This window comes from Anabas testudineus, chromosome 22, assembly GCF_900324465.2.
Source record: "Anabas testudineus chromosome 22, fAnaTes1.2, whole genome shotgun sequence".
Classification (NCBI taxonomy): Eukaryota; Metazoa; Chordata; class Actinopteri; order Anabantiformes; family Anabantidae; genus Anabas; species Anabas testudineus.
In genome coordinates, this window is record NC_046630.1 from 4,823,846 (window position 1) to 4,847,258 (window position 23,413).

The following is a 23,413-nucleotide window of genomic DNA, read 5'->3' on the forward strand; positions in this document are numbered from 1 at the left end:
GACAGTCAGTAGGGCTGTTTATGACTTTGCAACAACACTAACTGAGCAGGAAGTTGTGAGCAGCAGATATATTAACATAATAGCTTAATATCCACTTAACAAAAGTGGACTTTGGCATTCAAACCCTTGAAAAGGAGAGCAGAAAATGGACTCATGCTGTAAATACCATTGTGAGTTTGGTGTTGCTTCATGTGAACAATCATACTCGCTGGTCTTTGGCCTGAGAAAACACTAGCAAATATTTTGTCTTCAAAGGCTGCCAAACTGCACCCCACCGAGCATAATTCAATGCTATTCTTGTGAGGAATGTCCAAATAAAACAATGCGGCAGCAGTGAATAAACTGTACACAGGAGGCTGAATATGTCATGACATGCCCTCAAACGATACTGGGAGGAATTCCACCAGGCACCCAGGTTAACTTCAAAGCAAAACAGGAACACCGTTTGCTAAGTGTAAACACATAAATGACCCACTCGTACCTTTATATTTAAAAACAGAAAAACTAAAGATTTTTTTTTTCTTTTCAGTTTTATGGCATTTCTGGATTTATAAGATAGTTTACATGACATGACATGTAAATATGGAAATGAGAGCTATAACAGCTGGGAATTTTCAAACCCATGTTGCTGCAGTCTAAGAAATCATTAGAATAATTTTAAAAACTATGATAACAGCACCAGGTAACAATATCAACAGAAGGCTTATTTTTTATATATAAGCATTCTATTATTGAGACGTCTCATGCGGCTGATTTGATTTATTACCTGGAAGTACAGGCCTACAGTTGGTCGTGCCATCAGGTTGTTGAAGTGCTCATGAAAATCCCTGCTGAGGATGTCCTGAGAGAGGGTCTCATAGGGGTCAAACGCCTGTTCCTGTAGACACACAGCAAATAATGAGTGATTGCATGCTGACACTATCACAATATTCTTACAGGAGAATGAGGACGCTCAGACACGACCTCATCTAGGAACCGAGCTCTCATTATTAAAAGTGCAGGTAAAACTGGTATTGATAAGGTTTCCTAAATGATGCATTGAAACTCCATCACACAGATGGGACAAAGTACTCGTCTTATTAATTACATTTTAGCTTAGGAATGCAGCTCTCACATAAATCACTGGGGGTGACCAAGCGTTAACTGTTCACATCTAAATAAAGTTCCATGCAAATTATCATTGAAAATAAGAGGTTTCTTACTTCTGCTAGATCTTCAAAGCAGCTGCCCACCAGTGGATGAGGGCTGCCGTCAGCTGTCATCTCCACAGCGTCCTCGATCAGTCCCAGCAGCTTCACCGTCAGCTCGTGTATGTCCAGGATGTTGCTGAAAATCACTTCCACATCCTACAATAGCACAACATGAAGGTTGCTTAAAGGTTAAAAGGGTAGGTTTGTGGGTGCTGCTAGTTTGAATCCTCCCTACTGAAAATGTACTCAACCTGCTCAGTAAGTAGACACTGAAGACTTACTGCTTCCAGGATACGACTACTGTACATTTACAAGAAACTGAGTGACTGGAAAAGAAGTTTATGTCACAAAATCATAAATTGTATTGATGCTGTAATACCATGCAGCTGGCCAAAGATCAGAGGTGTTTTCTTTCTTGGCAGGAGCATCTGGACTGAATGCCACGAAACAAAACACATCTGTGACTTTTTTTATTTGAGCTTTAGTTTCAATTTTAGTCAAACTATTTCAGATGCAAGAATGCACAAGTATGACTGGGAAACGTTCCTTTCATTCCACCACAGTGCCGCCACAGAAAATACATTTCCTGTCGAAAGTCTTACTGAAGCACATTCATGCTTGTAAAAATCTTGGTTCAGCAACTAGATGACCAAGAAATCATCATGTTTCTCTTATAATTACTTTGCTTTGGCACCCGTGTTCCTCTTAATCTGTTAGAGCAGAGATTTTCAGACTGAAGGCAGACGTGAGACAAAGATGCTGCATAATGTGAAGGAGACAGACACATGCTGATGCTTTATAACAAAGGGAAGGTAAAAACAGTTTGCGACTGTGACAGAGCCCATGGAGACAATGAAGGTACTTTAATGCCTGCTGCTCCAACGTCAGTTCAAATCTGAACTCCTCAGTGTCATAACATAGTCAGAGTAGACAGAAAATATGTGAAGCACAGTAACAGAATTACAATGGTGGCAAAAAGGGATTTTTAAATTAATTAATATCAAAGTAATCCAATCATAGTTAATTCCTTTGTTAGCATTTAAAACTGAATCTGCTAATTGCTAATGAAAATAATGAAAATGTGAATAAAGCACAGTTTTGTCTGAGTGGTGCCCATGTTGTCATGTTGAAAGCCCCTGCTTTACACGGATAAAAGAAACAATTCTTTTCTTTAAATAACCTTTAAGAAATCTTACCACAGAAAACTGACAATAAGCAGGTTACTTAAGTGCATGTAAACACGCTGAATGTGTTGAACCACATGAGCATGTAGCAGGGTGTTGCTCTCATTCTTGGCCAACCTCCTTTGGATAAATAAAAGTGGCGAGAGCAAACTCCAAACAACAACAACAAGCTCAATTTGCCTGAGGAAATCATTAGTCAAGAAGACGAGAACCCTAAAATAGCACACTGTGATTACTGACTGCTAAAGTCTGAATAGAGGATCAGTGCTGTCATTATTTTACGGCAACACTTTCTTGACATCTCAGAGTAATTTCAGATTATGCCGTGTTTCAACAGACATAATTGAGGTTATTTTGGTGAGGGTTGCAGATGTTGTTCCTGTCTCAACATAATTACATGTTCTGCATTCCACTGGGCCTCACAAAGGTTTAGCCTCCTCACCCAAATGATACCACAAATTACCCAACCCAAAATATGCAAAACCACAGCGACCCATTAAACTCAACTTTCCATTCACTTCTTCTCAGCCCAAACACCCAATGGTCAACTTCCTGCTACTACCCATACTTTTGCTTTCTCTTTTAGGAGAATTTAAAACACTTAACTGCCATATTAAACACCATATGATAAGTAATTTGTATATTTGGTTAACTTGCTGAGTCAGAGAAACTCTGTCTCTCTTGGCAGTGGATGATTTTGCTTTGACTGTCAGGTTTAACAGATCACATTACAATATGTTAGCACTGAGAGAGAGCATGCAGTGTTGAAGCATTTTAAGTTGCAGCGCAGTTTCTTGCAAATTTGTGTTGTCACATCACGTTGTTCCTCTTTCACGCTGTAGCCATGGACCACCCCTCACCAAAAACAAACAGGCTGTTTATAAGTGAGAAGGCGTCTAACATGAACAATCTCCTGTTGTGTGCTACATGTGTAAAACTGATTCTCCAGACACTGATAAGTTTTCTCTGTGATTCTCACCTGGGTCATGAAGATTTTGGGGTTGGACAGGAAGTGATGTCGGAACACTTTGATGATGAGGTCGAGCTCTCGCAGGTACTGTCGTTCCTCTGCGATTTCAAGCCTCACCAGGTCATCGTACGTCAGCTCCCCAGAGGATGACGGCTCCTCCGTACACTGAGACATCAGGCCAATGTCCTCCTCCTGGTCAAACATGTCCATCAGCACCTGAAAATAAACAGCAGAATCAGTCATGCAATCAGAGAAAATAAAAAAGCTCTTCCTTCTTGCCTTATCATGTAGGACAACTTTAGCTTTTACAGCCTTCACAAAACCTGCACCATGACTGACAGCTTTTCCTTTACTCACCTTGTCTGCACACATGGACACCTTGATGTCCTGCTGGCTGATTTCATAGTGCCGAATATTACCAACATAGTTTCCAGCCAGTTTTAGTATGTCTGCGGATATATATTCAAGCACAGCTACGATGTACAGCGACACATGGTAGTCCACCTTATACCCCAAAACCTCCTGTTGAATTGGGGAAAAAAACAAAAAAAAACAAAAAACAAAACATCATGTGAACCAAGCTGTCGAAACAGTATGCTAAATTGGACTATAAATACTTCCCAGCAACTGACAAAACCTGTGTGAATACTGCTATGCTGCCAAATAAGAAAATATTTATAACCTATAATAAATACTATATTGAGACAAAGTTGTGGTTTGGATGATGATGGGGTCTCTACCTTAAGCAGTGGGTGTATCTTGTCCACAGGGAGAAGTAAAGGGTTTCTCCTCTTGCGTTTCTCGATAGCTGACTGTGCGTCTGCAATCGCCCACTTATCTATAGGGTGGGGAAAGGTTTTCTGGACACGTTCCTGTAAGATGGAAAGTTATTTTTCTCTTTACACTTAATAAGTTTAGGAGCATTAGTCAATGTGTTGCACAAAAGTCATCAATTACTTATGTGGAATGCTGTTGTGGTAGCACATGTTTCATAACTGGAAAATTTATGAAAAAAGCACACGATAATTGCAGTAAGTTATGGTTTCTCATTCAACTTCAATTCCTATTCACTTTCTCAACTTCGTGTTTACTCCAGAAACACAAGCAGCATGAAGAGAGGCCTCACCTCTACGTCCTGCACAGAGCGAGGCTGAGCCACACACAGCATGTTGAGCAGCTGCAAGATCAGCTCCTCGATGTGCTGCAGGGCGTCCTCCTTCGCCATAAGGTTCGGATGGACCTGCTTCTGTACCTGAGGAAAACATAAGCAAAGAGATAAGTGACACATAAACGACATAGCATGCTGCAAAGTAAAGACTGATGGAGGTTTTCAGTGTTTTATTTTAGTCTTCATCAACGTTTGGCTTCTCAAAGAAAAGGTAAAACACTCTTCAATGGATGTCAACTAAAACTGTGTGAATGTGAAGCAGTCTAAAACCTGGTTAGGCTCAGGTCACATTTAATGACGTCAAGACAGCAGAAGACAATACTTTCTCTTCGTCATACAGGTGCTTTTGCAAGTTTCAGTCTTTAAGCTCTAAATCCTCCATAATTGTCATCACAGCCGGTCCTTTTCCTTTAATTTTCAAACTGTGTGTGGAAGCATGAAACATACATTTACAAAATGGAAATTCTCTTTTTGAATTAATTTAATCTTGATATATAAGAACTACATATATGTAAAAAAAGAGTAGTTTAATATTAAAATAACCATTTTTTTTTGTTAAGGTTAAAATGTTTGTGATGACTCATCCTACCTGCCCATCATATGAAACTGCTGTTGATCATTAACTTGTAGCTCATTGTAGGTGCCAAAATAATATAATATCAGGAGGTGTTTAAATTTTAGTTGACAAAAGTCATTTTTAAAGTTGGTTGCTAAGGTTCAGTTTGTTCCTCAGAAGCACCGTAGTGTCCTATATTCACTCCACACAGTTTGTGTACCATCTGGATCCCTCTGGTAGCTACTAGGGGTGTAACAGTTATGAAACCGAGACCAAAACCGCAACACATACAGTCTGACAAGGTCTTGGGTTGGGTGGGGAAGGGGCGGGGGTCGTGTCATGGTTCTGTGACACGATCTTAGCCTCTTCCCCACCCAAAGCACCGCCAGCCTGTTTGTGACATTTCACCTCTCCCTCCTTCAGTGATGTCTCCCGCACATCAATACTCAAATTCAACACAATATCCTAATAATATGATATTTCTTGTTGTAAGATAATCCGTCTGTTGCATCTGTATTTGGTCTTTAGCTAATATCGTAACACTGGAGCATTAGCAGTAGATGTTCCAATACGCTGCATTCAAGGGCTGTACAGAGTGTAATTCATCCTTGTTGAGAGGCTTTCGGTGACAGAACAAAGGGTAGGCCATCTGCCCTAAAACTACCCCTGCTAACATAAAAATTATAAATATATAAATCAGTTAGAAAGATCACACCTCTCAAGTTAGTTTCACTCTTGGATATTTTTGAAAACAACCAAAGTTGAATGAATCATGAATCTTTAAATGATAAGTCTCCATGTTTCTGTAAGATGAGGCTCTGCAACACAACAAAAAAGCCCACTTTTGATCAAAGCAGCTTTCAAAGAAGGTGTGGTTTTAGGTGCAGACAGCAAAGAAGGTGTGGCTTCATACAGTTTACAATTGGAAAGGGAAGAACACCCCCAGCCACCCTCCAACCTCAAAAAAGTTGTCGTCATTCGGGTTGTGCCTTCTTGCAGGAATGCTGTCAGTTGAGATATTATTATAGCACCCAAAGGAGACTAAGAGGGGGAAAAGGGCTGGATAGATAGAGGTGGATAGAAAGAAAGGAAGACAAAAAAAGAGCGTCTTACATTTACTCTCTACTCACAAAAGCCCGGTTTGTTCACATGGTAGTGATGGAATTACCCTGGCATATAGTAAAGTGGGGCGTTATGATGACAAAACATTGCCCCCGGATTAAGGAATGTGAGAGGAGAGTTAAAAGGTCAGTGCAGACCGGGCTTCATGCATTCTTGTGCTCTGACTTAACAGAGATGCAGCAACAGGCAGGATTTCCCCTCTGTCTCTCTAGTTTGAGATAAAATCATAAATCAAAGAAAAGAGGAGACGTAGAAAAGTCACAATTGCAGAATTATAAAGGAGCCCTTTCCTAGATGTGTTCTGGATTCACATTCTGATTCATTAACAACATTCAGATGCTTTTTAAAGCAAGAGGAGATGGAAAATCTGAAGCCACAACTTGGCCTCATTTGTGCTTCTCTACGTCATTTCTGTTTTGATGCACGCTCACAAGACCTAACGGTTATAAATAAGCCACTCCACTCGGAAAAAAATATATATATCAAAGCAGAACTACATTATGAGACAGAATCTCTCAACCGCAAATAGGCACTTGACCAAATACACAGGACACCAGGAGCTGTGAGTCACTGCACTGAAACTACGGGGGTTTCCCCTGACTCCATTCACAGAATAGTTGGCCCGTTTCTATCTCCGACAATGTCAGGATGGTACCACAGAGCAACAGAGCAACAGAAATACATTGGTTACTTACTACTAATTCAAATACAGTGCATGGAAATGTGAGACTGCTATAAAGACAACAAAGTTAACTGCTGCAACAGATGCTTTCCTTTTACTGTACTAAGAAACTTGTACAGTGGAAACAAATAGCCACTCGATCTAAAATTAATTGATAATTATTATAAATGTGAATTTTCTATGGGTTTTCTATGATAGTTAATAAATTTGTGATTTAAATTAATATGCAACAATTGGTTAACAATTTATATAACCGTTAAACAAAAATGCCACAAATTTAGTGATTACAGTTCCTAAAATAAACATTTTTTAGATTTTTAATAGAACTAAATACTAATCAATCCATTACTAATCAATTAATGAAGAAAATCAATTATAAGACTATGTAATTGATCAAAATAATCATTAAATTACAGCTCTACCGGATTTAAAGTAAATAAGTTGTTAAAAGCTCTTTATGAAAAGCATTTAAATTAGTTTGAATGGCTGAATCTTTGTTGTCCTCGCAGTGAATCTGTCAGTTCTGCTTGATGAGGACGTGTAGATTGTGGCTTGAAAGCAGAGTGGGGCCATGCACAGGTATGACTGCAGCTCAGTGTATTTACAGTTCCACTGAAACTTGATCCTAATGGCTGATGGATGTAAAGTCTATTACGGTTGGTGGCAGACGGTGAAATAACGCAAGCAAAGCGAAAGCAATTAAGTGGAAAAAGAGCAGGGGAAACTCCTGAATTTAAATTTGCTCTCAGTTCCAAACATCAGATAAGAAGCTCTGGGTTTCCCATGGTATGAAAAACAACTTTTGATTCTGAAATAAGATCTAAAAAAACTAATTCACCAAGAAATTAGTAAAAATAAAATATTTAAGAAAAAATATGCCTGGTGGAAACAAAGATATTATTATTTTTTTTTTGCTTAGGGAAAAAGATTTAATGATTAATGACTGATTATAAAGCTTTTGTCCATCAACTACCTGAACAATCAACTAATATTTTCAATCCTTGTATGAAATACATCTTTACAAATGTCCTGGAAAAACAGATTCTTCAAAAGTGTCAATAACTAACCAACTATAGAAAATTTACCAAATCCCATTATGTTAAAATGACATTATATAAAAGGTGATTGATTGAAATTGGCTGATTCATTTATTTTACAGATGGACAGAAAAGTAACCAGCTTCTATATTTACGATTTGTTGCCTCTCCTTTATATACTTTGGATTCAAACAGAATCTAGAGCTGAGGCGACAATTAAACTAATGTTTATACATCCTGCATGTAAACAAAGACATTAAAACAAAAAAAAATCTCAACCATGCATAAGCTCTCATGCATGTACCATGTTAAGGTGTCAGTTTCATGGGCCAGCTCCATTATGGAGGGAGAGACTAGTGCACAGGAAGTCCCAGCGCTCGCTCACTCTCACTTTCCCTCCTCCATCTTCCCCCTTCTGCCTTGTTCTCTACCGACACAGAGCGAAGCCTCCGGGGAGAGCAGATCATAGTGGCAGAGTGAGAGGTATTGATGTGGGTGTATGATGAGGCAGCAGCGGCAGCAAGCATGAAACTTGTTGATGACTATGAGTAGAGCTGCAGGGATTAGCTATTAAACAACCAAGTGATCTAAAGAAAATTAATCAAATATTTGCTGGTTCCATCTTCTCACATCTGACTGATGTCTGTCTAGACCACATGATAGTACTCTGAATATCATATGAAAACGTGACAAACCGTTTATTTAACCAATCAAGAAAATAACTAGCGCTGGGACTGGTAAATAATAATTTCAAAAAACCTTCTGCTTTAATTTTGATATAACTGAATAAATAAAAGTAATGCGTTTAAAAGTCCAGTTTTGTTGGACAGCAACATATTTAGTTTCGAAATAGTGTTTTTTAGAAGAGAATAGTAAAGAAACAAGAAAGAAATGGACACATTGGAAAATCTGGAAGCAAACAAGGTTTTAGCTTAATAAGCAACTTAAACTGTACATTCATCAACTAATCACATAACAGCCTTATTGTTTTTTTCTGTCTCTTATCAATGTACAAATGTCTAATTGATGATCAGAAATAAAAGCAAGTCATCTAAAGGAATCATTACGGGCTCTAAGAAGCTGTCAAGGACAGTTTTACTATTTATCGATGGTTATAAATTGCAGCCACCTTAAGTGTCTGAAGCAAAAGTTGTGTAATTTTCTACGACCAATCCAAGAACCAGTTAAACTGTCACAAGGATAACCAACAGGACTCATCCTAAAAAATATAATGCTAAATTTTAGCCTGAAACCGTAGGCGTCAATACAGCAGATCAATTTTAGAAGAATATAAGTGCACTTTATATTATATACTTTAACATGCTGAGGACCCACTCGCTAACATCAGTGAGATCTGAAGTCAAAACAGTGGAGCAGACTTTGCAGCCTAGAAGTGAAAGTTAAGGGAAAAATCTTGTTGTTCAAGTGGAAAAGTGCACACAGCGTTTTATGCAAATATTCAAACCACAGGCATTTTACCTCAAAAGATTTTATTGCTCCAAAATGCAACGTCATTAAAATGATCAGACATGGAAACAAAACTGTTTCTGTCAAGTATACGTAGTGAAGAGTGGCCACACACAGAGAGAAATGAAGAACTATAGTTCACAGTCTGTGTAGAAACGTAATGTATTAATGCATGTATTGACAAAGAGAAGACAAAGAGATGCAGGTCAGTGGTACACAGGCGGCTTTTGAATCAGCTTGCATCCTGTCTCAACAGAGGGTGCTAAATGCCTGAGCTTTGTGTAGTAAAATATATCCTGTAAGTCTCAACTGCAACACACAGAGTGATCAGGTGTTGTTGTGTGTGCTGGTGGTAAAAGAACAGAAAGGTTGGAGGTAATAATAGAGGCCGGACAGTGATAATACAGGGTTAACATTTCTAATTCGATTGATTATTCTCCGGGCTGTGTATATGGAGCAGCATCAGGCTCGGGTTGCAGGTAATGTGGCTTTGGTGGGTGTGGGTGTGTGTGTGTGTGTGTGTGTGTGTGTGTGTGTGTGTCTGTGTGTGTGATGGTAGGTGAGAGGTGAGAGGTGGCAGATGATGCCATGACATCATCTGCCATTACAACCAGACTGTCTGGGGAACCACAGGGCAGAGATCAACTCTGAGGCACACACACATTTTGTATGGCAGTCAGTGTGAGGACACTCATTGACATAATGCATTCCCTAGCCCCCTACTGCCACAGAGGCCATGCTAATCTACTCCGTTTCAATGTTTAATTTATCACGTGCACTGCCTTACCCTAAACCTAACCAAAACCTAGTCTTAACCCAGAAATTATACATACATACAAACAAACACACACATCATGGTTCAGACATACAAGACCAACAAAGACAAAAAGATCGAGGTGATCCTTTAGAAAACAGAAACGCACACACACACACACGCACACACACGCACACGCGCACACACACACACACACACACACACTACTCTGACTTTCAGCCAGCTCTCCTCACTTTCAGATCATAAAGACAATAGCTGGTGGAAGTGCTGTCGAAAGCACGTGGCCTCGCCATGACCGCAGTCTGACCTGACCCAGTGACCCCAATCGGCGCACATCCACCCATCCTCCTTCTGAACCCCATCTGAGGACGAGCTGACGTTCACAGACCTGATTCAATATGATGGGAAGGGTGAGGAATCTGTGACTTAACCAGCTCCTCTCTGTGGATCGCTAAGAGCTGGTTCACAGGAAGCACAACCCGTTACCAGGAACACTGTTTCCAATCAACACACAGTGACAACAAGACGAAGTATTACAGTAATGACGTACTGCATGAAAGTGGCAAGGCCCAGATTATATAAGTTCTTCTTATACTACTACTACTACTACTACTACTACTACTACTACTACTACTACTACTACTACTACTACTACTACTACTACTACTACTACTACTACACAAAACCCAAACGTGTTGAGTCAAGAGTTTGAATTAAATTAATTTCACCCACACAAGATAGAGGCAAAGGCAGGTAGGGTATACTGTATGGTATAGTACAGACCTGTGTAATCCAGTAACATATACTATGTGACTATAGAAAACACATCTATAGTTACTGAATATCCCATAATAGACTCAAACAGCAAAGGCCTGTTTCATATCACAACATCTTTATAATACAGTTTTGGCCATGCCATGTAAAATACAGCTCCAATAATATTAAAACAAGCTCATTCCCATTTTTAAATATTATTTATATATATTATTTTGACAGCAGCCATGTGGGGAGTGTGAGCTGCTCACACTGCAAGACAGCCATCCAAAACTTTTGGCGTGTCAGTAATCCAACTAAAGTATTAATCCAGGAATCCAACTGACTGACTAGGAGCAGAGATCTTTCTCGTCGTCGTTCTGGTGCTTAATCAGGAGCTGGGACCGTGCTCACACCACATGTCAAACGACGCAATGGGTCAAAAATTCAATGCAGTTCTAAAATCAGTACAGTGTCTGCCTCTGTTTACACACACTTATGATAAGCATGCATTTACTTCCTGTTTGACAACTTGCCAGCTTTACTGTATGGCTAAAAGTTTGAATACATTTTTAATAAACACATCGAGTTGTAGAGACAACAATGGTATTTCTCTTGGGGTTTTTTTTTTGTGTATATAACTGCCAGGTAAGCACACAGCAGATTTGCTTCAGGTGAACACATAAATCTTCTTCAAGTAAAAGTTTCTGCTTTATGACAGGTGAAAGATGAGATAGATAAAAGTGACTAAAATAAACTCACACCCATAAATAAACTTATATGAACTTTGCAAGACCGGTTTGTAGTTGTGTCAGCACATCATAATGACATCAGGATTTTCCCAATTATTTAAAATTTATATTCGAGATTCAAAAAAACATTATTAATCCCAAAGGGAAATTGTTTTGCCTCTTTACTTTGTTGCTCTCACCTCAAACAGAAGGAAAAGGAACCACAACCAGAAAAGATCCACATCAACACAATCATGTAATAATAACAATAATAACAATAAAAATAATAATATATCTGATGTCTGTGACAATTTGACTGCTGCACTTGCGGCTCATTCTTAGCCCATACTTCTGCATTTTTGTTGTAGTTATAAAGACTTTATAAACAAGAACTCCATAAGAATATCTCAAACAAAAGTGAAAATGAAATCTCAGCTGTAAGAGGCCCTGGGCCCAACACTAGTGCAACTTCGTCAAGCAGCAATGCACCCAAGGAGATCTGATGACAAATTATTGTGCTGTAATTGTGTGTCAGTGCCTAACCCCAACCATTCCTGCTGGTACGTGTGTCACCAAGCTCATATCCTACATAATGGAAAGCCAAAAACAGCAAGTGAAACTTATTGTATAGGTATTGTACATATGACATATGATAGGCACAGCCGTATCTGTCATACTTAGATTGGACCTCTCACAGTCGAGTGAAGGTGTGTAATAATTGACTGTGTTTGATTCTGAAGTCTCTGTCTAGCCTGGATAAAAAGGGGCAGCAAACCATCTAAATAAAATAAAACACAATCTCAGAAGAGGCAACAAAGCTGGCTTGTAACCTGACCAATCTCTTTTAAATGTTGGCCTGTGCCTCATGGAGCGAAGCTCTGTGAACTCAGCAGCACAGCCCGATGTTAACTCAACATGGCAATGGAATGAAACTGTACCCAGCAAAGCCCTGGCCTTTCTGTCGGTGCCAGTGAAACAGCAGACTTGGGGAATGCACAGTTATTATTAACACTAGCATGTCAGAGGCAAAATGATGCTCTTACAAAGCACCAGGCACGAGCTGCGGTGATCAAGAATAGCCAGGACAGACAGACAGACAGACACAGCCAGGAGACAAACATTTGACTCGTCCATGAAGAAATGTCACAGTGAACATCAACGACACAGGCGGCTGCACATGTGTGTGAGCTACTTAAGACTAGAAGGGAAAGCTTTATGCAAAGATCCACAGTCTGAACAGCGGATACAGACGTTCACTGTAGGACAGAATAAACCTCAGTATTTTAACTGGTAATGCCTCTCCATGGTGGCCTGCCATGCCAATATCTTGGCCATCACAGCAACAACAATAAATAAAAACCTAAGCTATATATCGATTCAACCAATCACAGCACTAAAAGGCTTTTATATTATTCTGTCTTTTATCAGACACTTGTATAAAACTCTAATAGTTGCCATCTAACTAAAAAAAAAGCTCATGCACAATCTGTTCCCTGCTCTTGCGATTTCCCCTGAAGAAAATAAGTCATTTAGCATTTGTTTGACATGAGCTGGAATCTGGACAGCAGCATTTTTATTTTCACTGCAGAGCTGCTAACACAACTAAAGGAGGAGAAAAAGGGGGAAGGAGGGAGTGTGTGTTTGTGCAGACACAGACCTACCATGGGGCATCCTTATCATGGTGATCAGCATTTTATTTTCGAGGAACAACATGTTGCAGGTTGTAAGCAGTTAGTCTGTAAAAGTTTTCTGTATGTGTAAGACATGGAATAATTTAATTTCTAAAACATCTCTGCTTTAGCTTAGTGGCGATAAGTGGTAATAGGATTACAGGAAACACTTTTGAAACAATTTGAAAGGTAGATAAATGTAGTACAAAAGCATCACGGTCACGTTGCACCAGGCCAAATATCTTCATCCACAAGAAACACTTAACCTAAAGTTTCAGCTTCAAGGGCCATGTGCTCCACACCTTTAACAAGCAGCTCATCTTCAAAGATGTACAATTAAACTTGCATTACATAAAAAAACACAGTATTCACAGTGTTTAAACACTTAACTAATTAATTATGTATCTGTTGTTGTCATTTTCTTCAATTAATTATTTGTCAGAAATGTCAAAATGCAAATGCAAAATATTCAATTTGTAATCATATAAAAACTACGAAAAGCAGTTCAACAATCAAAAAAAAAATCTGCTGATAATGAAAACAGTTTGAGATGATCGACTCAGCATTTTGTCCCTCCTATCATCAGCCTGATTGAAATTGTTAAATGTCAGTAAATATTATAAATATATATATTTATGAGGAAATTCTGCAAGTGATCAACCACCAGCTGGAGATGACGCATCTTAAACTACCTGACTTCATGAGTGCACAGTCACATCCCTGCTCCAGCTCTGAGGAGTTTCTACGCACAGATTTTCTTTTATCTTGCCTCTAAACAACAATTTAAAATCACTCTCAGGGGTGGAGTCATCCACCGCTGCTCCTTCTAACTAGAAATCACCACCCCCTTTCCCCCTGTGGACAGCTGTGAAAAACAGCGAGTCACAGTTTGTCAAAACCATAACAAATCTCTCTTGCGTCAATCTCTGACAGGCTTTCCCTCCGGCAGTTGTGTAACAAGTTGAGACAATGAAACTGCAGCACCACGACCCACCACCTGCTCTCTCAGTTTCACCTGATTCATCGCACAATCTTTGCTGTGCTACAGACAACTGACACAGAAAAGCCTGTATTATTTATACACATGCTGATAATGCTTACAATCTGCTGGTTCCCTCTGTGGCGTTACTAAAAGATACATAAAGCACGATGTCTGTGACATAAAACATTTTAGATGTAATTAATTTAAAGTTTACACTAACAAATTTATCCAAATTAACTCCAAGCACGCACTTACTATATATACTGAATTTGTACATTTCATATTGTTTAAGTATGATACTTAGAGCGCAACTGATCATTGTTCAACTAATTTAGTGCGGCACTATATTTGATTACTGATTACATTATGGTGACCAAGATTAATAGATTACTAACAATTTAAATTACTGTGTTGTGGCCCTAGATGGGTTCATGTTACATAAATACTAGCTCACAGCAATAAATACATGTTTTTTCTTCAGACTGAACTTCATTGTGTTGTCCTCTGTTTTCTGTGAAGAATGATGTATGTGCAGCTGATGTGCACATTTTCTGGTCCTAATAAACAACTTAAAGAAGAGTAATATACATATACACATATCTTTGTCCAGGACTCACAAAGAATGAAAATGGCTCAGTGATTTAGTAGATGGTAGTTTTATATTAAAAAATCCAGGCGTTTTCAGTGCGAGAAGAAAGTAAATGTGCTTTAAAATTTAACGTGTACAATAGATTTTGTTTTAAATTAAGTTAAGTTTTTGTTTATTTTTTGTCAAGATATAAGTTAAACGTAAGAAGGCAAAAACACCAACAGTGAACTGGCTGGATAAATTAGCGCGACTCATACTAGGTGCTGCTGCTCTTTGGGTGAACTCAAATATCCTACAGGACAAGGTGAACAACACGGTTTGCTTTGCCACCCTAATGTACTGTACAATTGCATCATCAACTTGAATTACAGTTGCACGAAGGGCATGTAAACAGCTGACAAAGGGTAAGCAGCATATGAAGCTTGAAGCAGTTTGTAACTTTAAGGAACAGTGCGAAAAATTTGCCAGGAAGTGGATAATTTTGAGACGATTGAGTGAGAGAAACTCGGGGGAGTATAGCAAACAGAAAATAAACCTGGTAATGAGAGGGAGAAGCCAAGATGATGCAAGAAAAGGGAAAGAGAGGGACAGTTAAAAAGGAACTGATACAGGTCAGTCCTGCTGACCAAAGACATTAAAATGTTTCCTATTCTAAAGATATGAATTAACCTTGTGAGATTTAAGTTGTATTTCTTTGAAAAAGCTTTGCCATGTAAGCAGCATTGCACAGAACTGGTCTACACTCTGCAAGGATGAGACATCTCTGCTCTCAGACCAAATGAGGAACAAATAAAGACGTTGGCAGCAAAACACACACACACACACACACACACACACACACACACACACACAAACAAACCAAGTGATGTTTGACAGTGTCTTTCAGCTGCAAGGACAGCTGCACTGGCATTTCAGTTGGAGGTAACATGTTTACAGGTATTAACATAACATGACTACCATCAAATGTATAAAACATGTTGCTGTAAAATCTGATCACAACTGAACTTCTTTAAACACACTGTGGGAAAAGGTCGTTATAGGGAACTTGGCCGAGAGGCACGTCAACAGCCACAGGAGATGAGGACAGCAGTTTCAAAATTGGCAAATGTCTGCAGTAATAATTAATAATAAACGAAGCGTGAAATACTTTCCATTCATCTGATTTTCAGGGACAATTGCTGCAAGTTAGGTGCTGAGATTTGTTCGTTTTGTTCATTTTATTGTGTTCATATGAGAACTTTTATAGTGGGATAAACTGGGGGTTAGTAAGGTGATCATGGAGATGGAACCAGTCCTCTGTAGGAACCTCCAGTATGGGAAAGAAGAAGTCTGTGGTGTTGATTGTAGACTTGATAAGAACTGGTGAGTGTATGAAGCTTAATATTACCTTTCGTAAAGCTTGCACGAAGAGGCCTCTCCATTTGTGGCTGTTCTCTTCGCTTGAAAAGTCGTATATCTGCTGGGGCTGCATTGCTGTAGCGGCTCCTGGCGTTGCCGTGATCCGGGCTGAACTGTCAGCATCGGCCCCGGATAGATAGTCCTTGTGGGTGGGTCAGTCCAGGGCAGGCACGGCGGAAAAAAAAAGTCAAATTGGCTTGCAAATAAGAGGAGTGTCCCTAAAACACACTGTGGGTTTTGGGTCGAGTCACGTTAAACTGCGAAAACTTAGCTACAAAAAAAAATAAGCACATGTAGCCGTAAAGTTAACTCGCTAGCTTGGCGGCTAGTGAGGTTAGCCTGCTGCGGCTGTAAACACGGGGCAGCGGCTAGCCAAAAAGCTAGTGGCTAATAACAGTGTTGCTAAGTGTTATACTTGCTACTTGGCGTTTACTAAAAGGCGTATAACAGGCACAACAAGTTAATCGTTAAGACGCAACACCAGAGCCCAGCTTGTTGCCAGCTAACTACAGCTACAAGTTATTTTTGTTTATTTGCTGCCTAAACACCTGTAACGTTAGCAGGCTAGCGTTAGCCGACGAGCTAACTAGTGCTACTGGCTGCTGCTGGCCTTGGTGAGTTTTATGTTGTGGCACACGATCCGTTCAGCTCCAAACAAGGCACACTTTCTCCTGCGCTGTTTACTTCGCATTTACTCATCTTCTCCGCGTCGATCGGACGCTAAATCCAACGCAAATCCTCCAAACAGCGACCGAGCGTCCGAGGCATGTCCGTGAGCAGAGCAGCTGAAGAGCAGTCGAGGTGTTTTTGGTTTGTGAAGTCCAAGATGTTCGTACCAACTCCTCCGCCGCCGCCGCCGCCGCCGCTGCTGCTGCTGCTGCTCTCTGCGCCGCGCGTCCGCTGTCAGGCACGCACGCTGCGTAATTTCACATTTTATTGGACAGGAAAAAAACAAAAAAAAAAACAAGGCTGGACTCTGTCTCATCACAATGAAGACTCATCGTGAAGACACGACAGATGCTGAACATGTGTTAAAACGTACAAAGCTCTTTTAAAGTCGTTTACTTACAACACTGCGCCTTTGTGAGTTATGGCGAAACATTACTGTGTGTATTTAATTGAGGAAATAGATCATATTCATGCAAAACAAGGCCACTTTATTTTTATATCACTACTCGAGCATTGACGTTACGCAGCTTATTTAATATTATCATCTAATTTAATATTTTATACTGGAGCTCATTCTGTGTTTTTTATTGCTTACATTCTGCCTCCTTGTGGACAAATAGCTTAATGTATAAAGTGATGGTTTCACTGCCAACTGCTAAAAAACAAAAAGAATAAAAAGATGGTAAATATCCAGGAACACCTTTAGCATAAAGAACAACTTCAACCACAATAAAGTATTCTGTTTATTTGTGAATTTTCCAACTTTGCATCCAATTTTAAAAAGCCTTGGATTAATTACAAATATGCTACTTGTACTTAAAAATGCTATGGCACAAAATACAAACATTGGTACATTTGCACATTCATTTTTATTATTATTATTATAAATTAAGTTTCGGCTGAGTGATGCTTCTGAAGACCAAACTGTAGCATGATTATATGAGACCAGTTTATAAGCCATATAAACATAAAAAGTAAGTTTAATGTATGACAAAAGAGTTTCTATCCCAAATGACATAATGTAGAAAACTGACAGCCAACTTCCCATTTTGACTTTTTGTAGAAGATGTATGTTTGTTTTTTCAAATGGAGTGAGGTTTTATTTCTTTTGAACGCAAAACAACTTTCCCCAGATGGATAAACAGCATTTAAACTCTCGACATACAAGACAGTATAGAAACAAACCGCTCTCAAATCATCCAGGAAAAAAAAAACAACCACAGCGCACAGCACATTCAAAAGTAATAGAACAAATATCAAACCACACTTACGCTCATGTTACTCATTTAAATGGACACGTTCCAAAAAGTTAACATTCAATGCAAAATATTGAATATTTATACAGTACAGTATACGTCTGTTTTAATGTTTCAAGATGATGTTGGAGTTAAAAAAGGTTTGTGCACTGCATATTTTCAGTAAGTCTTTGTGGCGTTCTTCAGAAATGTAGTGGAGGAAAAATGTTTTTCACTTTGAAGTTTCATGGAGTAAACATTATGCAACCTGACCTAGCAGAGCTATGTAAAAACAGTCTTAAAAATGTAAATAGGACTCATCAATTTCTCCCCTTAAATTAAGGCATGACCTGTATTGTATGTCTCAGGGATGACAGTGATGCTGAGGTAGTTCTATCTTTCTGCTTATGCAATGGAAGCTCTACAGCGAGAAGCGATTCTCCACCTCGTCTGCGATCATCTCAGCGATCGCGAGGGAGGAGGTGGCTGCAGGCGAGGGAGCGTTACGCACATGGAGCACTCGACTTCCAACGTCCCCAACACCACCGTCAAAAACAAAGTCATCCACAAGGTTTCCATCCCGGTCGAGGGCCTGAGCTCGAACTCCTGCGGGACCCCTGGAGAGGAAAACAAGCACGGTTACAGAAAATAATTATATCATGATGCTGGAAAACCTGAGATTGAGTCAGAACTATTTTATTCAGAGTTAAAAGTAAATTAGTTAAATGCATATGTGTTGTTTTAAGCGTTTTTCATTCTTGAAACGTGATGAGATGATAGTTTTAAGTAAAACCAAAAACCAGAAAGAGGAAATGCATCTTGTCTTAATTTAAATGCTTTTTTAAGTCTTGCATCATTGCTGTACCTGAGCACGTCACTCTGCGAGAGTTCAGGGATGTACTTCTGCAGGATTTTGACCTGTTCACCGATGAAAATCCCTCTATACATTTCTCCAATCCCGTAGGTTATGTTCTTTAACACCAGCCTCTGAAGGCCCCTGCAGCAAAAGCAGAAAAAGATCAAATGATGATTATTAACTTAAATAAAAACCATACTCACTGTACAAGTGTGAATTCCTTTGTGCAATTTACTATTTGCTGTTAACAAACATTTTAGAATCATCTCAATCTACATCTACAAATTACATTTCAAAGAAGAAAATAAATGGTTATATTTGATATACCTGAATGAGAGTGCATCTGCAAAGTCTCGGGCATTAAAGTCATACACTTTGTACCCCTCCCTTTTGAAGGCGAGGACTGCGTTAGGGCCGAGCCAAATGCTTCCATCCATCCGTGGGGTGAAGTGAACTCCAAGGAAGGGGAAACGAGGGTCAGGGACCTATAAAAATAGGCAGTATACATTATTTAAATCCACTTAATAACAGAGAGGGTCCACTGACATTTTCAACATACAAGAGTAGAGTAGAACCAGGAATTTGGTTTTCTTTAAAACCACCATCTGGAGCAGGCAGATACAGTATATTACACAACTGCTAATAAAAAACAGATGTGCTATCTGATTACTCAGTTGTACCAATTAGGCTGTCTGCAAAATTTAATCAACACATATCAACACCCTCTGGATTTTATGTAAACAGTCACCTGCACCTGATGATGACTTTAAATAAAAACCAAAAGACTTAAACTGGAAATTTGTGTCTATTGTTCTTCGGAGTCACTAAATAATTTTAAATTGTTACCAAGCTTCCTGTAAATCTCCACAGAGAGAGAGAGTAAAGGATTCAAACTTAAGAGGAACTCCAATCTTTTTAAATAATAGTAAACAAGTGCTGCTTCCAGAGAAAGCTGGACTCAACAACAGCTAAGCCTGCTGCCCCCCCCCCACCCCCCAACCAATAAAAATATCAAGGACGCTTCAGCTTAGTGAGCTCATGTTACCTGATTTTAAGAGAGCAAATTCCTTCAAAATCTAAACAATTCAAACGGCTGTCTCTGTCTGCCACTTGGAGCTAGAGTTTTTTTACTTTTTAAAGGGAGTAAAGCTCATCATATACGGCAGTAAAACATCTGCAGATGAGTTGATTTACAGTCCATTATATAAAGCTGGATGTGTGTTCTTTTAGCAGACTTACAGGGTAGATATTTCCTTTGACCAGATAGTGTTTCTCTGGCTTCAAGACCAAATAATCTCCTCTGAAGGGGACGATCTGTGGCTCCGGACTGCATCCAGATATCTGCGATAGGCGATCAGAGTACAGGCCTCCACAGGTCAGGACATAACGACACCGCACCTCTTTGCCCTGTTAAAACAAAAAAGTGAAAGCAATGCAAGCAACAGAACACAGTCTTATGCTTCAATCTGTGTCTGTGTTACCTTCTTGTCTCTGATTGCGATTGGATATTTCATTCCTGCAAATAGAATTTTAAAAAGGCATCCGCTTTAAAATGGGGCTTAAAGTAACTACAGGTCTTGTTTAATTATGAGTGTGTTGACACACTGATGAACAGAACCTGTTTTTACCTTCACTGCTCCCAGCTGGGCTCTCCTTGACAACAGAAATGTCATTGACCTCATATTCAGTTACTATCGTGCCGCCTGCCTCCTCAAAGTCTGTGCCGTACCTGAGAGCCACCATCCTCCAGTCTACAATGCCAGTGTAGGGCGAATCCAAGGCCATTATACCCTGAGAAGAGGACACCTGTAAATGTTTACTGCAAAATTTTCTATTGTATGAACAAAAACAGGGTCTCAGAGTCTTTTACCCGGCAGTATGGCTCTCGCTCTCGAATTCCCTTTGCATCAATAATACCAAGGTCACGCACGTTGTTCTTCATGCCACGCTCGTACAGAGCTTTCAGTCTTGGTATCTCCTCCTGCTCTACAGCCACAATAAGCTGCCAAAAGTAGAAGATCCTCTGATTAATATTAAGAAAACCCTGTGATTTATCAGTTACTAAATTCTAATGCCCATTATTTAATACCTGTGTTTTTTCACTATATCTAAATGCATGTACAACATTATTACAATATATAGTAATATAAAAATGTGTCTTATAACCTGACCTCAAGTCAGATCATCCAAACATGTTGTGTTATATTGTTATGTATTATTAAAACCTGAAGCAGACCTTTCCACATCTCTTGTAAGGGAGTCCTTTCTTCTCGCAGTACTCATAGGCTAAAGTGGCTCCTCGCACACACAGACGGGCCTTCAGTGACCCCGGTGTGTAGTAGATCCCGCTGTGAATGACTCCACTGTTGTGCCCACTCTGGTGTAAAGCTGAAGAAAAAGTCAAGATGAGTTGAAGAACAAGAAGGAGAAGAAAGAAAAACTCACTCACAGATTAATATGTGAAAAATGGCTCAAAATTATGGAGCGGAAACGTAAGAACGGATGATAAGATTAACACCACAATCAAGTCTACAAAACATGCAGGAGTCAGTTTAACTTAGAATACAAATTGCAAAAGCAAGAAAAATGGACCAATGCTGAAGCTCATCAATTAACAGATTATAACTACAATATGGTCAGGATCTGTTCAAAATGTTGAAATGTTGTAGCTGTTCATCAACGTTCCTGGAGGTTTATTTCAAGGGCCACAAACCAAATTTGTACAGTGCTTTAATATGAGATGAGCAGGGAAATTATATAAGATTAGGTCTAGTGATTATATTATTCTTACAAAATTACAGCAATTATTGAAGTCTGTACAGCAAATAACAAAAATAAAATAATACCAATGTGGGCAAAGGGCTCAACTTTTTGGTTAAATTAGTGTTCAATGGAGTTCAGTGTGTGAAATGTGTATGGTCTCTACTCAAGACAATAACAAGATTATAAATTCTACATTGTTCATCAAATGCTGTTGGAATAAAACTGAAACTCTGCACTTAGCTCTGGAATACAGACAACTTTCAAACATCCACCTACAGAGTTCTTTTTCTTTCTCCAGCAGGATGAAGCTGAGAGTCGGGTGTCGCAGAATGAGCTCTCTGGCTGTGGCCAAGCCCACGATGCCAGCACCCACGATGGCCACATCATAAGTGCTGAAAGAAAGATTGAGATGAGATTACAGATGGTTCAAACTTTAGAAGGTTACTTGTAAACAACTGGCCTCACGGGTTGCAAAAGGCAGAAGGTTGAGCAAAAATATTTTGACCTGGGGTCCGATGTCCAAATGTACAGGAACGTATCAACAACCAACAGACCTTTGAAACTGATAAGTAGGAAAACTCATGACCCAAGCGTTGTACTTAAGAGGTTATTGGAAACTACAAAGACAATATACACCATGTCACAAGTTCCTCTAATGTGCAAATCGATTTAAAAACGTTTCCACAGACTGCACACACAGAGAGCCTTCATGAAGCCACGGGACTTTAGGATGAGTCAATATGTTTTTATTTTTGAAAATTAAAACCAGGCAAAGCAATGTAATCAACAACACAAAGAGAAACCAATAAAAAGTACTTAGGACCAAACTTCTACCTGCATCTGTAGGTGAAAATGTGAAGGCTAATAGAACAAGGGTGCTAGAACGTCCTACAGCTGGTCTTGTTTAGAGCTGAGTAGCCGTCATTTATTCTAACAACTAATTTGTGATATTACTTTGGATCTCATGATCTCAATTTAACAAACTTCAGGTACTGTTATGAATCAAGTCATAGCCTCTATTCTATTCTTCTACAACCCTATTGCATAGCCTGCAGACCATGTTCCCATGCTTTCACATAAAATCAGTGACCAACTGCTGCACACTGACAAAGAAGCGTGCTCTACAGGTGAAGGCAGGTAAGACTACATGTGCCCTGGCTAATAAGTGTATAAAAGTATGCAGGTGTGGATGGAGCAGGATGGTCTGTGTGTGTAAACGCTGTGGTGGGGTGTGCAGATGAGGTTGTGCAGTGAGGTAGAAATATTATGCAAGCTGCCACTTGGCGCTTAAAGTGTTTATGAGTGACTAATGAATAATTAAATCCTGTTCTTGGCGCTTGTCTGCTCCTTGTTTCTATCCATCAATCAAAGAAGTACTGTAAACATGTACCCACACTCCTTCCTCATGTCTTACCTGTGCAGATGTCTCGCTGCAATGTCCTTTAGCAGTTTGGGCTGCGCCGACCCAACAGCTCTAAAAGACGCACCGCTCAGGATCCGGAACATTATGGCAGCTTTTTAAAAACCCCTCAGAGCCCGTTCCTCATTGTGCAGCTGCCAAATAACAAAATCCCTGAGTTGTGTTGGTGTTTCCTCCCCTCTGTTGTCACAGTTTA

The 23,413-nt window shown here is 39.5% G+C and overlaps 2 protein-coding genes across 2 annotated transcripts in view; both read right to left on the minus strand.

Moving 5' to 3' along the window:
* Positions 1–17,164, minus strand: part of sos2 (son of sevenless homolog 2 (Drosophila)) — a 30,156-nt gene extending 12,992 nt beyond the window's left edge. Inside the window, exons 1-7 of the mRNA XM_026339354.1 lie at positions 16,264–17,164; positions 4,471–4,596; positions 4,085–4,216; positions 3,702–3,866; positions 3,354–3,560; positions 1,203–1,346; positions 767–877 (exon numbers count right to left, since the gene is read on the minus strand). Coding sequence (XP_026195139.1) covers positions 767–877; positions 1,203–1,346; positions 3,354–3,560; positions 3,702–3,866; positions 4,085–4,216; positions 4,471–4,596; positions 16,264–16,347 — 969 coding nt within the window. The 5' untranslated portion in view covers positions 16,348–17,164. The remainder of the gene's footprint in view (positions 1–766; positions 878–1,202; positions 1,347–3,353; positions 3,561–3,701; positions 3,867–4,084; positions 4,217–4,470; positions 4,597–16,263) is intronic.
* Positions 17,165–17,687: 523 nt separating this feature from the next.
* On the minus strand, positions 17,688–23,350 carry l2hgdh (L-2-hydroxyglutarate dehydrogenase). The gene is made up of 10 exons (XM_026339450.1): positions 23,212–23,350; positions 22,074–22,189; positions 21,271–21,422; positions 20,905–21,036; positions 20,663–20,825; positions 20,516–20,550; positions 20,274–20,441; positions 19,362–19,519; positions 19,044–19,175; positions 17,688–18,795 (listed from the first exon to the last, which is right to left on the minus strand). The coding sequence occupies exons 1-10, from the start codon at positions 23,301–23,303 to the stop codon at positions 18,600–18,602; spliced, it is 1,344 nt and encodes a 447-aa protein (XP_026195235.1). The 5' UTR covers positions 23,304–23,350; the 3' UTR covers positions 17,688–18,599.
* Between the last annotated feature and the right edge of the window lie 63 nt (positions 23,351–23,413).

Coding starts and splice junctions, on each gene's coding strand:
- l2hgdh (XM_026339450.1), bottom strand. CDS start 23,303: ATGTTCCGGATCCTGAGCGGTGCGTCTTTTAGAGCTGTTGGGTCGGCG. Junction 22,190..23,211: donor GCAGCGAGACATCTGCACAG/GTAAGACATGAG, acceptor TCTTTCTTTCAG/CACTTATGATGTGGCCATCG. Junction 21,423..22,073: donor GGAGAAAGAAAAAGAACTCT/GTAGGTGGATGT, acceptor CTTTTTCTTCAG/CTTTACACCAGAGTGGGCAC.